We start from the raw sequence: 14,873 nt of genomic DNA, 5'->3' as shown, positions 1-14,873 counted from the left end.
CAATAAATACAGACAGTCTGACTTTAATGTAAACCTCTCCTGAGAGCCTGTCCCTCTGGGTGGGACACGTCTCTTTAGGCCCACGTGGTAAACAGGAGTATCTGCCTTGTCTAAGGATCAAGGCCACATTAATGGGAGCATAACCTCCAAAAAGAGGGAGCTGACTGTCCTCTGCCACTTGGCACTGGTCATACCATACTCGGATGCCACCCCATTCTTCATCCGTGATGAGCTGCCAGGGTCTTGTCCCTTGAGCTCCTCAGTGGCTTTTCCTGCCCTCAGCTAAAAAGTTCTGAATCCCTCTCTCGGCCTACTGGATCCTGTAGAACCTGGGATTGCTCCTGAGAGAGCCACCTCTTCACTCGCTTCATTCTTGCTCCCCTGGGCTCTGCCAGTTTCCAGAACAGAGCTCCCGACTCCCGGGAGCTTTCCTTCAGTTTCTGCTGCCCACACGGCCTCAAGGTTGGTCCTCTCTCACCCAGGTCCTCAGGGGCCCCCACCATCGTCTCCAAGTCCCTTCCCCACGTCCCCCTCCCCCTGCTCTCGTGCAGCCCATAATAAGTCTTGTCTGTGGACTCATTCCCAGGGAGAGCTGAGCCAGCTCTGTTCACCACGATGTCCTTGGCCCGGAGTCTGAATGCCCCACACAGCAGGCATTCCATAAATGCTCAGGTGCTGCACACAATAGGCACTCAATAAATGTTTGTGGCGTCAGTAAGTCAGTGAACATCAGCGAAACATCAGGGTCATCGCTGACTCAGAAATTGAAGGGAAGTGCCAGAAAAGGTGGACACTGGGTGGACACAGCCATTCGGCCAATACATCTGATGACACGCAGCCAGTCCCTCCCACAAAGGGACCCCAACCAAAGGACCCAGGTCCCCGAGGCCTTGCAGGGGGTGACGTCCACAGAGCTCTTGGTACCAGGATACGCTCAGCTCACTGCCGCTCTCCAAGGTGGAGACATCCATCATGTCCCGAGGAAAGGAGGCCTGGGAGCGGGTCAGCTCGAGGTCGTGTGTGGAGCGGGGTGTTGGGTCTTGCTTATGGGCCAACTGGACCATGGGAGCCAGGCAGCCTTGGCACGGGGGATGAGGAGGGTCTCCGAGAGGGCACAGCATACATCTATCCCTCGGCCACCTGCCCTTGAGCTGGGTTAACGGGCCCAGAGTCCAGCTTCATCCATAGCCGTCCCCTGCTCAGCCAAGGCACGGCACGAATGAGGCGCTGTGCCCGCCATCTGGGCGAGAGTCAGGTCTGACAGCTCAAGTTTGCCAGCGGGGCACCGTGACGTGGGCTCATCTGGCACAGTGGGCTGCAGCCAGGTGAGAGGAGAACCTTGCTGAGGGCAGAGGGTGGGCTAGAGAGCTGACCCGACCCCTGGCCTCCATCTGCGCGTCCTTGCCCGGGCCAGCCAGCGTGCCCACACCCGCTGGTCCGCGGAGGAACCCTGCCCCCCCCTCCCCTTGCACGTGCATTTACACGGGCACTGTTGCTCTCTCGTGGCTGCCGGGAGCCCCCAGCTCTTGGCCCCTGAGAGAGCAGGCTCGAGTGAGCGAGCAGGCTCGAGTGAGAGAGCAGGCTCGAGGACCCTTGCCCGCTCAGGGGGCAGAGCGCCTCGCCTGGAGCTGGATGCACCTGGGAGGCGCCTTCAGGGGGTCCCAGGTGAAGGCGCCCTGAGGCGGCCGTCTGGGCAGGAGGGTTACAAGCGGAGCTGAGAGTCACCTGGCGGACGATGCAGGGGAGCCTCCTGCAGATGAGAGTGACACGAACCCAGGGTCCCCACCAGCCCCTGGGGGGGCCTTCTACAGCTCTCGGGACCCCTCCTCAGACCCCAGGAGTCGGTATTTTTAATGAGCTCCCGTGGCTTCAACAAGCAGCCAGGTTTAAGCACCATGAAGGTAAAACTCTGTGGGCTCCTCCTCCAAAGATTCCACGACAGACAGAAAGCGAGGCCCCGTCTCCTGGTGGATCTCCTGGGGTTTCAGTGGCTAAAACCGCTGTCTCCCGGGCCCCCAGCAGGGCCGGCCTCTCGCGAGCCCCCTTCACATCCCACGTCACCTGGCTTCTTCCTCGTCAGCATCTCGCCCTCGAGAGCCGGCAGCCGAGGTGCGAGGGAGGGAAGCAGGGGCGATCTCTGCTGGGACGGCAGAGCCATCCTGACAGCTGCCCTCCGCACTCAGCCAGAAGCTTCCAGAATCCCGATTCCACGTCCCCCCACCCCCGCCAGGCTCCAGCAGGCCATTCTCGAGAACAGAAGGCCACCTCCGCACCCCCTCCATCAGCTGGGGTGGCAAAACAGAGGCTTAAAGCAAAGAATCAAACAGATTCAGAGGCCACACGATAGCAGTGTAGAGACAAGGCGCCTGCACCGATTCCTAAAGCTGTCACTCTCCCCTGCCGACAGTCTGGATCCCGGACCAAGGCTGTCACGTCGGGCACATAAGGGGCAGGTGACACTGCTGGGCTGGAGGCCGGGGCCCTCTCTGCATCCAGACTCTGTCCAACCGCCCGGGTGGGACCCGGAGGGGAGAAGCCGCCTCGGGTCCTGACGAGGGCGTCTACACCCCCTCAGCCCCGTGGACACTTGTCCCGAGGCTGCGGACACTCAGGCGGAACCCGGGCACCACTGGAAGGCCCAGGGCTCCATGCTCTTGGACCCAGAACAACTGTCTCCCCAAGTTCAGGGCCGAAGCTGGTTTACGCCAGGACGGCCCCGCATCCGCGCCCACAGCTGACGCTTGCGCCCCTCCCGGCCACCTGGGGTCGGCCCCTCCCCACAGCCGGCCGCCACTGCCTTCACCGGCTGGGGACCAGGCCCGGCCTCTGGTCACTTGCAGGGCACCGAGGGGCACAAACGCCATCCTTGCCCCTGACCAACTGATAAAGAACTCCAGGTGTGGCGTCCTGGCAAGGAAGCAGGCGTGTGTCCTCCGCCCGGGGGACCCGGAGCCCCTGAAGCCCCTCCCTCAGGCTTGCAGGGGGGTTGGGGGGGTTGGTTCCTAAGCAGCAGCTTCCAAGGGCCACGCCCACCAGGCTCAGAGCCAGAGTCCCCTGGCCTGGATCCCCGGGGGCCCACAGCACAGCAGGGAACCCTGATGGCAAGAGGGTCCCTATCCCCCCAAACCCCCAGGAAGAGAGGTGAAGGGGCTGCTGGGCCCCGTGAGGCCCCCTCTCGTCCAGGCTGGGAGGGCAGAGAGGGCAGTTTCCTCAGCTTACAAGTGAGGATGGGGCGGAAACGGAGACGCCCCCGAGGCCCCGTCTGCTCACCTCTCCTTGAAGTCCAGGAAGACCTTGGCCAGCGAGCTGCCGCCCGCCATCATGGACACGTCGATGGCCCTCAGGAAGCTGTGATGCACCTTAATCAGGTCCTGGGACGAAAAGCAACCGCGTGTGAGCAGGCTCGGAGGGCGGGGCTGGGGGTGTGCAGAGGCTCTGGGCAGGCTCTCTCGGGGCTGCTGCTGGAAGGATGTCCATGTGCGGGCCGGGCGCTGGGTGCACCGCCCCGGGTGCGATCCACTGCAAGGCTCGACAGCCGGCCACAGCCGTACCAGCCTGTCCAGACACACCGCGGCCAACCCCAGGCAAGCCCTGGAGCCAGACCCCAGCCAGCATGCTCGTGATCCACCCGCTGGGTGAGGGAGCGAAGGGGTTCACAGGCTCTGAGGGTCGACTCTCCTCTGCGGAAATGGGGCCCAGCCCCGGGGAAGTGTGCCCACTGCAGAGCAGAGGGGCAGCCATCACCCTCTGTGTCCGTGTTCAGACCCCACAGGGCAGCGAAGGGGCTCAGTCTGCTCAGAGATGGGGAGGGGACAACTTCCCTCCACTGCTAAGAAAACCTCACGGGCCCTCGAGGACCTCTAGGGTCCAGCCCTCCAAGACCCCTCAAGTTAGAGCCCGTCCGACATTGGAGCGGGTTAGGACGGTGGCCCCCACACAGCGAGCCGGGCGGGACCCTCACCTCCAGGTTGATGAAGATGGCCGCCATGTCCACCGGGCTGAGCACCAGCCTCAGGGGCGTCACGTAGTTCTGCAAGAGAGAAGCCCGCACTGCACCACGGCCTGGAGCCGGAGGGGAGGCGGGGGCACTGACGGCCTCACAGGGCCAGGTGTCCACAGACGGGCTCTCCACGGGGCGGCCACTCAGCCCGGTACACAGCAGGCTCTGTGCCTCCCGGAGAGTGCAGGCTTTCTGGGGAGACCCAAGAGTCACTCTGCGGGGCGAGCCCAGTGTGGGGCCGGGCGGGGTCAGGCCTGGGAATCAGTGTGAGCACCGGACCCCCACCCCGCCAAGGTGGGCACAGCTCCACAGGGAGCCCCTTGCACGTGGCGCTGGACTTCAACCCCAAGGCAAGCAGGGCGGGCTTTGCTGTCGCTGTCTGAGACATTTGGGGAAAATGAGGTTCTCCTGGGATGTGAGGGGCATCGCCCAAGGGTACACGTGAGGACAGAGACACAGCCGTGAGTCTCTCCTGACATCAGGTCTTGGGCCTCTGCCCCGAGTGTCATCAGAAGGGCGCACTCCAGCCCCACTCGCCACAGGAGCAGCCTTTAGACAAGGCGCCCACATGTGGAACCGGCCTCGGAGGCCCCCCAGGGAACGGCCGGCCACCCTCCCCTCCCCCTGCCCCTCCTCCCGCAGGGTCCCAGCCACCTGGCCCTCTCTGCAGCCGCTGTGTGAGCAGAAGGCTGTCCCCCGCACTCGTGGCCACGGGATGCACCTGAACACTTCTCCCCCACCGTGCGGCACCCCCCTCTGGGACTGCTTCCTCCCCGAGACCCAGCTGAGGGGCTGGGCAGGGTTACAAACACCATCGTCCCCAGGGGCATCTCAGGACTCTTGGCTGAGGCTCCTGGTGCCCCAACAGTGGGACTCACCTAGGGACCCCATGACGGCCACACGTGGCCCTACTCTGCAAAGAAACACTCAGCGGGCCTGGCCTCTCCTGAAAGCAACGTCGGCTCTTTCACGCCTCTAAGCACTGCCGTGAGGATGCCAAGTGACAGGGAAATGGCACGGAGCCAGTGCTCCCGGGAAGCGGGGAGAAAGCCCACCCGTGCCCTCCAGGAACCGAGCAGGCCGGCGGGGAGACAGCACTGACCAGCCAACTGGGAGAGCACGCCGTCTGCCAGCGGGGCTGCAGAGACGGCCAGCATCGGGCCCGGCGGAGCCCCAGGTGCGGGGCGCTGCTGGCCGCCTATGGGCCTGCCCTGCTGCACGCCTGGCTGGTGGAGGGCAGGCTGAGTGCAGACGGTGCCCAGGGAGGCGGTGCTCACAAAGAGCTCATTCAGTGCCCGGCCTGGGTGACAGTGTATGCAGAAGACGTTTAGCTCTGGGCTAGGACGCACACATAAAGACGCTAGCTCAGCACACTTCAGGAGCAGAAGCGGCAACAATGCCCAGTTTCAGGCTGGAAGGAGCGGCAGAAACAAGCTCAGGGCAGTCTCGGGTCCGAGCTGAGGCCGAGGGGTGGGAGGCGGGACCCAGACCTCCCAGGGAACTGGCCTGCGTGGGGCCCACAGCCTGCGTGGAGCCCGAGGGCCCAGCACAGGTGGGGGCGACCTCCGGAGAGGCGGGGGCAGGGGCGCAAACCTGAGAGGGCCTGCGCCCCGCCCGTCACCACTGCCCTGCGCCCCTGCCTGGGGAGGGGCCCCGGCGGCCGCGCCCACCTTCTCAATGTCCTCCAGCGTCCGGTAGTACTTGGCCTCCGTCTCCTGGATCTCCAGCAGGCAGCAGTTTCTCTTGTCATCCTCTGTCATGCCCATTTTCTAGGGGAGGACACAGGACGTCAGCCAGGACCCTGCCGTGCCCCCCGCCCGGCTGGGGGGTCGCCAAGTGCAGAGCGGGTGCGATGAGGGGCGGCCCCTCCCCGCCTTCCTGGGGACGGGGATGCTGAGGCCAGTGCAGGAGGCCTGGCATGCCCCCGAGGACCGGTGACAGCACAGAAGGGACAGGTCTCCACCAGCCTGGCCACCCCGCAGCACCTACAGCAGATGGCACATGCTTAAAGCGCCTACTGTGCGCACGGGGAGAGGCTCTGACCGGCTCCCGGGGACCCACGTCCACCGATCCACCGTCCCAGACTGTTAGTGCCTTGGAGAAAGGGGCCAATCCCCGGCAGAGCCACACGTTCCAAATACCCAGCAGCCTCCGACTGTGCAGAGCTCAGAGCCCACCGGCAGGGGTCCCTGGGACAGGCCCCTGTAAGGGGGGCCTCTGGAGCGGGACTGAGCAAGATAACGCGGCCACAGAGGCCGGGGAAGGAGCCGCGGAGGGCGGATGACTGTCGGGGCGACTGTGGACGGCCCAGGCCTTCTCCTCAGGTTTTTGGCTGAGAGAATACTGGACGGGCAACACAGCGGCCGTTTGGACTCAAACCCGCCCTGACGTCATCCTTCTTTTCCAAGAAACGCCCCAGGGCCCCGAGGGGGCTGGCTGGGGCCATAGCACTCCAAAGCAGCCTGTCAAATGGGCACATGACCCAGGCTCCTTCCCAAAGCCCGAAGCCCTGCTCAGCCTGGGAGCTTGGTGCTCAGGGTCCACGACCCCCTAAAGCTGCATCTCAGACTGTGGAGCCCGATAGCGTCTCCCTGGGGAGGGTCTCGGGTAGTTGCAAAGGGACTGAGGCTTCCTGAAGGTGCAGGAAGACGGTGCTGGCAGAGCTGAGCCTGGGCCTCCCCTCTGCCTGCCACTTACCTGCATGTATCTAATCTGAAAGCGTGGGGAAACAAGCAGAAAGATCAGTTAGCAGTGCTTGCTCTTACTCAAGCCGAGCTTGGGGAGTTCAGGGAGCACGCTGACACAGACACCAGACCCAGGGATCATGCCACACCCTCCACCTGCTGAACGCCAGCCCGGCTAGACGGGAGGACGGCATTGGGATGGGGACAGACTGGGACGGGGTCAGACTGGGATGGGGTCAGACTGGGACGGGGTCAGACTGGGACGGGGACAGACTGGGATGGGGACAGAATGGGATAGGGGACAGACTGGGATAGGGGACAGACTAGGATAGGGGGGTCAGCACTGGGACTGAGCGAGTGACACCTCCCCCATCCCGGGCTAGGCTCTGAGTGGCACCTGCCATGCCCTGGCTTTATCTTCCTCTAGAAACATCACTATCCCCTGTACCTTCCACTCAGACTGTTCAGATAGCTCCAGACATGATGGGGAAGGAAATAAAGCCAGCTGCTTTGTCTCTGAGGACCTGCCATGTGGCAGGAGGTCCGCCCTGCCTGGTGGACCGGTGTGAGCCCCGCGCCAAGCCTTGGAAAGCTAAGCGTCGCTGGGCAGGTGGGATGCCAGCCTGTCCCCAGGACACAGGCAGGCATCCCCCCAGCCCTGCAGATGCCCGGGGTTCTGTATGTTCCTTCAGGACCAGAGACAGCAGTGGGTCCTGGGGTTTCTGTGGGCCAGGGGCAGATGGGGTCTCTCAGGAGCCAGCTGGGGGGGTGCCCCCAGAGAACCACATGGGCCACTGCACCCAGATGTCCTTCCCTGACCCACAGACACCGAGCTTCCAAAGCCTGGGGAGTGAGCGGGCCCCAATCTCAGCTTGCTGCCAAATGCGGGAGGCAGGCCAGCCTTTCAGACCAGCTCCAGGGAGGCAAAGGGGAGACCTCCAGTCCCCCGAGCCCACGTCCCAGGACTGCCTGGATGGAGGGGCAGACCTGGGGTCACAAACACACCCCTGACTCTTTAGAGCGAGATTCCTGGTGATTGTGGAGAAGAAAATCCACCTTCAGACCCTCGAGGGGCAAAACGAGAAACCTCTTCTGGAGTCTGGGGCTGTGAGCTGGCTGCCTGGCGTCTCGGCGCCTCCCGGCAGAGGGCAAGGCCTCAGAGGGTCCTGATTCTGCATCAGCAGTGCTCACCCCCACACTGAGGGGAACACCAAAACTTGCTTTGGGAGAAATTCCCCACATTTCTTTGGTGAAAGCAAACGGCAGCACGAGCCTCTAGAGTTGTCAAGGGGCATCTCGCCCACCCCGGGTGTCTAGGGGTGCGAGGCGGCTGGGGTCCACCCCACCGGGTCCCTGTCTCCCATCCTGGCCCGGCAGGATCCCCTCCCCAGCTGAGCAGCTGCACAAACAGGTATCGAGGGGTGACTGCCGACGGCTGGAAATGAACACCCCTGTGCGGGAAGGCGCCCGGCCGGCTGACTGAGCCCACGGCATCTCGTGCCTCCGCACAGCAGGGCAAGGGTCCAGCTGCATGAGGTCAGCGCCGAGTCTTTGCCCCAGGCTCCCCGGGCAGGAGGGACTCAGGGTCCTGCACGCCTTCTGGGGGGGAATTCCACGGCAATGTGCCCGGGGCGGTAGGGTGGCACCTCCCAGTCTCCCAGAAGCATTTCATGGAAGAAGGGGCACCCAGGGCCCCTCTCAGTGGCTCGGCTGTGGGGTCGGCATGGAGTCTGTGCGGCGGGGCGGGCAGGCTCACCATGGGCTGCTGCACCTCCACCTTGATGATGTCCTCATAGATGTCGTCCCCGTCATCCTCGCACGGGACGCAGTCATAGATGTCCTCTCCCACGCCGTGCTCACTGTGGGGAGGTAGAGGGGTCAGAGGGGGGCTGAAGCCATGGCCACCAGGGTCGCCAGCCCGTGGGGGCCTCCTGGAGAGGAGAGGCCGTCGGGGCCACCGAGAGCATCTCCCTCTCAGCCTCCATCGCCCAGTCCAGGGACGGGGTGCAGCACCTGCCTTCCGAGGCTTCTGGGATCTCAATTTCAGGCAGCCTCGGGTTCTGCCTGCTGCCCTTCTGGAAGGTCTCCCACCACGATAAAGCACACCCATCCCAGTCATTTAATAAATGCTGGGGATACCCGACGGGAGGCTGGGGGCAAGATGCTGCCTTAACAGGTGGTGCCCAGCTCTGGGAACCAAAAATGCCCTTCCCGCGCCCACACCTGGGAGCTGGAGCCCTGCAAGCTCTCGGCTTAGCCCAGAGTCTCCCCAGCCCCTGCAGTCCAAGTGTGAAGATCAAAGTGCAGAAGTCGCAGGCACATGGACATCTTCCCTGCCAAGAGGTCAGGGAGCCAAGCAGAGAGGGACGCGAAGCTTGCAATGTGCTTTTCCAAACGAGCCAGGAAGTTACCAGCCTTCCCCAGTGGCTCAGCGGTAGAGAATCGCCTGCAGTGCAGGAAATCCAGGCTTGATCCCGGGGTTGGGAAGGTCCCCTGGAGGAGGGCACGGCAACCCACTCCAGAATTCTTGCCTGGAGAATCCCATGGGCAGAGGAACCCAGTGGGCTACGGTGCATGGGGATGGAAAGAGTTGGACACGACTGAAGTGACTGAGCACGCACACAAGGCAGTTACTGCTTGATTTATAATTCAGTAAGCATTTGTTTCCGCTCATGAGCTTGACCAAGTCATCTCCTCTGATCTGCAAGAATCAAGTCATGAGACACCTCCTCCAAGAGGCCTTCCGGGACCTCCGCCCAGTCTGCCATCCTGGACTCTCCCCAGCGCTCTTATACGAAGGACTCTCTTCTCACGGCACCTCCAGTTATTCCATACATGCCTGTGGGTAAGCCTGTCTCACCCCCAGACGAAACCCAACTTCGTAATCCCTTCTGATCTCCATGCCTGATACAAGGTAGGTGCTCAATAAGTTTTCACCGAATCAGCAAATGAGCCCATGGGACTGTCCAACAGTCCCCACAAGCCTGGCACACACAGCCCACTCCCGACCCCAGGGGTCACTCTGGCCTGGGGCGCCACTGGGCCCGGGGTGGCCAGCTCTTCAGTCTGCTGTGGGGTCTGTCCTTGGGGTCTCAGCAGGCCAGCTCACCACGGAGGCCCAAGCAAGCCCCTCATGCGCCTCTCTGCAGGGTACAGCCCACCCAGCCGGGCTGAAGGCGGGCTGGCCAAGTTCTTCTCCGAAAGGCATCAGGATGAGGTGGACCACTGCCCGAGTCAGTGGAAGCGGGAGAGGAGCGAGGAGAAACGACACCAGCCGCTCGTATGAATGGGTTTCTGGCCACGTCCCAAACCGAGCTCTTGAATATTAGCTGCCATTCTAGAGGCAAGGGCGGGCGGGGGCCTCCGGGGTGGAGGACAGAGCTCTCTGCAAACCTAGCAGAGAGGAGGCTGTGCCGTTCTAGGGAAGACCTAGGCAGCCAGAGGGGCTGGTCTCCCCGGAGCCCTGGACGCCACCCGAGCTCACTGTGATGGGGCAGTGAGCAGAAGCATCAGACTTCCCTCTGCAGGGGCGGGGGCAGCCAGCGCCCATCCTGGTGAGGCCCCTGCAGCTATGGGCAGGGGGCGGGACGGGATGCGGCTGCTCTAGGGGACCTCCCTTGATGTTTCACAACCTCTCCAGGTGTGGGGAAGCAGAAGACGGGCAGAGAACACCGCCGGATCGCACAGTGCTGCGCCAGCTAACGGACCCCCCCAAAGCTTACGTGAGCAGCCACCCACCCACGGAGGGGCAGGCAGGATGTCAGAACATATGCGGGCCCTCGAAAAACACACATCTGCTTTTCAACTCAACACCGCCTGGGAGGCGGGGAGCGCCTCCCATTTCACAGATTAGGGTCACATAATGAGGCTCCACGGTGGCTACGGGGAGGGGTGGGGGCCGAGCTCGGCCAGCCCCGTCCCTCCTGCCCTCTCCCGCCCACCCTCCACCCTCCACTCTCCACAGCAAGCTGCGTGTCTGGACGTCGGCAGTCCCGAGAACTGGGGTGCAAATCAGCACCCAGACAGTGACAGAGCCCCCAGCTCCCATCAGAACCAATGAGAAGGCAGAGGAGGGTGTCTGTCCCCCGAGGTGGGCCTTGGGAATGGTCACTCGTGTTCACACGCATCACCCCCTGCCCCTCCAGTTGTTGCCCCTGAAGGAAGCGGGGCTCCTGCAGCCTCGGCCGCCTGGGTCCTGGGTTCACGCAGGGACCTGCGGGGGTTTTTTCCTAAGGATGCCGGACACCGTGGGGTTTCCGTCGTCAGCCGAGCGAGGCTGGTGACAAAGGCACTGTCTGGAATCCTGACGGCGTGGAACAGAGGGGAGGCGAGCACACTCTCAATCCCACCATCTGCAGACAGACATCCGCTCTGCTCCGACGGGCCAGTGGAAGGCAGTCAGGTGGGTGAGGGGGATTGTGATGGTTAAATATTCCAAAAGCTGATGAAATGAGTCAAAATGACTGAACGTCAGCCTGGAAAGGGTCTGTGGGGTCATCAGGTGCAGGGGCAGCAATGTGCCAGCCCAAGAAGAGCCCCCTTTATCATCCCACATTTGGGGGAACATCCTCACTGACCCCAGGACTCTACCCCAACCTGCTCAGAATAGTTTTCAGCAAAGATCCCCCTGGGGAAGCGCCCACCACCAGTCAACCCGAATCAGGGCTCCAGATGCACCTGAGCCCCCAGCCGTCCATCAGGCAGATGGGAGAGCCAGGCGGACACGCAGGGAACCGGGCGATGTCTTACGAACGCCGTGGCCCTGTTCTGTGGCCCCCGGTCAGCTGGGCTGGTCGGCAAGCTTTCGCTGATGAGACCCTGATGACGTGGCGCAGAGGGTACTCAGAGAAACGGAACAGGAGGTCTCTCCACCTTAGGGCGAGGCAGACACCTGCCCTGTTGGGCTCCCCAGCCAGAGCCGCGGTATCATCCAGAGGGAGAAGAAAGCAAAGGCTGGAGGCTCCAAAGCTCCCAGGACAGGCGGGACTTGAAAGACGCCTGGACGCCCGTGTGGACCGCGGGGTCCTAGGAAAGGTGCTGAGGGACAAGCCCCTCCTCTGCCACCCTCCTCTCTGGCGCCACCCGCTTAACTAGGCATGCACCGCTCTCTGCAGGGCACCCGCTGCCTGTTGAGCACAGGGTGGAGTGCCGTAACGCAGGCTCCCACCACGTTTAGGGTTTGTGCAGACTGAGATGCGGCTTCCCCAGTGCCCCAGGGGTAAAGAGTCCGCCTGCCACTGCAGGGGATGCGGGTTCGATCCCTGCATTGGGAAGATCCCCTGGAGAAGGAGATGGCAACCCACTCCAGTATTCTTGCCTGGAGAATCCCGTGGACAGAGGAGCCTGGAGGGCTACAGTCCACGGGGTTGCAAAGAGTCGGACACGACTGAGCAACTGAGCAGGCATGCGTGTAGGCTGAGATGTACCTCAGCTGTACCATTTTGACAAGGGGACCCACACCCCATGACATTAAAGAACATTCTCATCTCCCCTAAAAGTTCCTCTCCTTCCTGATCATCCCCTCCCCTAGCCACTCCTCTGGCTGCTCTTCACCACAGATTTTCTCTTCGGCTGTTCTGAATGTCACATCAATAGCATGGTGTGTCATGTCCATTTCTGGGCCCGGCTTCCTTTCCTCAACATCATGCCCCTAGATCCAGGCTGCTGCCTCCATCAGCAATTCATCCCTTTTTTATTGCTGAGTCTCAATCCACTGCATGAATGTGCCACAATTTGACATCCGTTCTCCTTTTGATGAACATTTGGGCGGCTTCCAAGTTCCGGTAATCATAAATAAAAGCTGCTATGAGCATTTGCCTTTTTCTTGGTGGACATATGCTCTCATTTCCTTTGGAAATGAAATTCCACAAGGCGTGGAACTGTTGGACCAAAGGGGAGGTGAGCCCATTTAACTTCATCAGTAACTGCCAAGCGTTTTCCCAAAGCGAGCAGCTGCAGCGTTTACGCCACCAGCAGCAGTGTGCGTGAGCGACAGCTACTCCAGTTCTTTCCAGCTCTGGCAACTTCCAGTCTTTTTAATTTTAGCCACTAGATTTAGTGTGTAAGTAGTGAGATAGAATTGTGGCTTTATTTTGCATCCCTGCAATGATTAATGATGTTGACAACTTCTCTGTGTACTTATGGACATTTGTGTATCTTTCTATGTAAAAGGCTTGCTCAAGACTTCTATCCATTTTTGAAAGTTAGTTGCCATCTTCTTTTTGAATTCTAGGAGTTCTTTATATATGATGCATACAAGTCCTTGGTCAGATATATTTTTAAAAAAAATCCGCCCCCTCCCCGCCAGTTTCTGGCATGGCTACTTGTTTTCTTCATGGTGTCTTTCGATAAACATCCATTTTTCATTTTAATGAAACTTATTGAGTTTTTCTTCTATGGTGTCCTGACTCTATCCTGTATCACATCTAAGAAACCTCTGGGCCTCACGTAAGAATCTCTGCTTTCTTTCAGGTTGCAAAGGGTTTTCACCTGTATCTTCTTCTAAGATCTATATGTTTCAGTGTTTTTGTTTAGGTCTCTGATCCATCTCAGCTGGATATCTACGTATGGTGTGAGGTAGGGCTCGAAGTTCATCTTCCCATCCCTGTGTGGATACCCAGATGTTTCAGGACAATCTGTTGAAAACTTTCTTTTCCCCACTGGATTGCTTGGATCCCTTTGACAAGAGCCAGTAGACTACATGTGTGTGGGTCTGTTCTAGAATGCTCTATCCTAGCCCATCACTATATTCAGCTGTCATTATGCCAGTACCACTCTGCTGTAAAGCTTAATTTAAGCTTTACAGAAGGCTTGAAATCAGGTTGTGTAAACTCTCTAGCTTTGTTCTCTCCTTAACCGTTTGACAGGTAATTTTATTTGTTTATTTTTGGTTGTACTGGGTCTTTGCTGCTGCACAGGCTTCTTCCAGGTGCAGCGAGCAGGGGTCACCCTTCGTCGTGGGGTGTGGGCTTCTCCCTGTGGGGGCTTCTCCTGTCGCAGGGCGCCGGCCTTGGGGCAGCGGGCTTCCGCAGCGGTGGCACATGGGCTCAGCAGTTGTGGCACACGGGCTTAGTCGCTCTGTGGCACGTGGGGTCTTCCTGGATCCGGGTCAAACCCATGTCTCCCGCATCGGCAGGTGGATTCCGTAACCACCGAGCCACCAGGGAAGCCCCAGCTCTGTTCGTTTATAGGACTCTTTAGACTATCCTGAAGTCCTCTATATTTCTGTATCAACTTTACAATAACTTTGTCAATTAAAAAAAAAAAGGAATCTGCTGGAATTATAACAGAACTGTGGTAAATCTATAGTCTAATTCAGGAAAAACTGACATCTTACCAAGACCATCTTCCAGTCCATGAACAGAGCGTATACCTTCCTTTATCTGGTCTTTGATTGTCTCTCAGCAACATTTTGTAGTTTGCCACAGAGGTGTTGAATTTAGGAAGCTTGAGGCTACTGTTTTTTTCAGTTTTTTTTTTTCCTGCCTTATTTGTTTTTTTTCTTCTCCTTCTGAGATTCCAATTATGCCTGTCAGACACTTGATATTGTCCCACATGTCTGAGACTCGGTTCATATTTTTCAATCTTCTCTTCTTCCTGCTACTTAGAGTGTATGCCATCCATTGAACTATCCTCAAGTCCAATGATTCTTTCCTCTGCAATCTGCAGTCTTCTGCTAAACTGATCCACTGACTATTCATTTAAGTTACCATGCTTTGAGGTTCTAGAATTTCCATTTGGTCCTCTTTTATAATTTCGATTTCTCTACCGAGGCTCCCCATCTGTTCATTCACTTGACACATATTTTCCTCGAAGCCCTGATCAAAATAATGAAAGTTGCTAATTGTGACAGCTAAGTCATCTCAACAGCGATTCCCCTGGACATTGTTTTTCTCCTTCAGCGGGACTCATTTACACCCGTTTCTTTGTTTGTTTGACGATTTTTTATTGGACACTGGGCACCACAGATGATTTGTTACAGAGATCCTGGATCCACTATTTCTTTCAAAGAGTAATATTTGTTCTGACAGTCTACTTGGTTGGCTGGACTCAAACTTCAAGCTCTATCTTCCCTGCTGTGGGCAGCAGCTGAAATGACAGCTAATTCAATTTCCAGCCGCTGCATGTTTTGCTGGAAATCTTAGGGCCTCTCCTGTGTATGTGAGGTTTAATGGTCAACCCAGGACTTA

The 14,873-nt window shown here is 59.4% G+C and overlaps 1 protein-coding gene across 5 annotated transcripts in view; it reads right to left on the bottom strand.

Moving 5' to 3' along the window:
* Positions 1-14,873, bottom strand: part of VAV2 (vav guanine nucleotide exchange factor 2) — a 187,295-nt gene that overhangs the window by 35,729 nt on the left and 136,693 nt on the right. For all 5 annotated transcript variants that reach the window (XM_070378687.1, XM_070378684.1, XM_070378688.1 and 2 more), the window contains 4 exons: positions 8,441-8,543; positions 5,671-5,769; positions 3,962-4,030; positions 3,271-3,371 (listed from right to left, as the gene is read on the bottom strand). In XM_070378687.1, coding sequence (XP_070234788.1) covers positions 3,271-3,371; positions 3,962-4,030; positions 5,671-5,769; positions 8,441-8,543 — 372 coding nt within the window. The remainder of the gene's footprint in view (positions 1-3,270; positions 3,372-3,961; positions 4,031-5,670; positions 5,770-8,440; positions 8,544-14,873) is intronic.

This window comes from Bos mutus, chromosome 11, assembly GCF_027580195.1.
Source record: "Bos mutus isolate GX-2022 chromosome 11, NWIPB_WYAK_1.1, whole genome shotgun sequence".
In the NCBI taxonomy this organism is placed as follows: domain Eukaryota; kingdom Metazoa; phylum Chordata; class Mammalia; order Artiodactyla; family Bovidae; genus Bos; species Bos mutus.
Note: the sequence above shows the minus strand (reverse complement) of the source record. Positions and strands in the feature narration are given on the sequence as shown.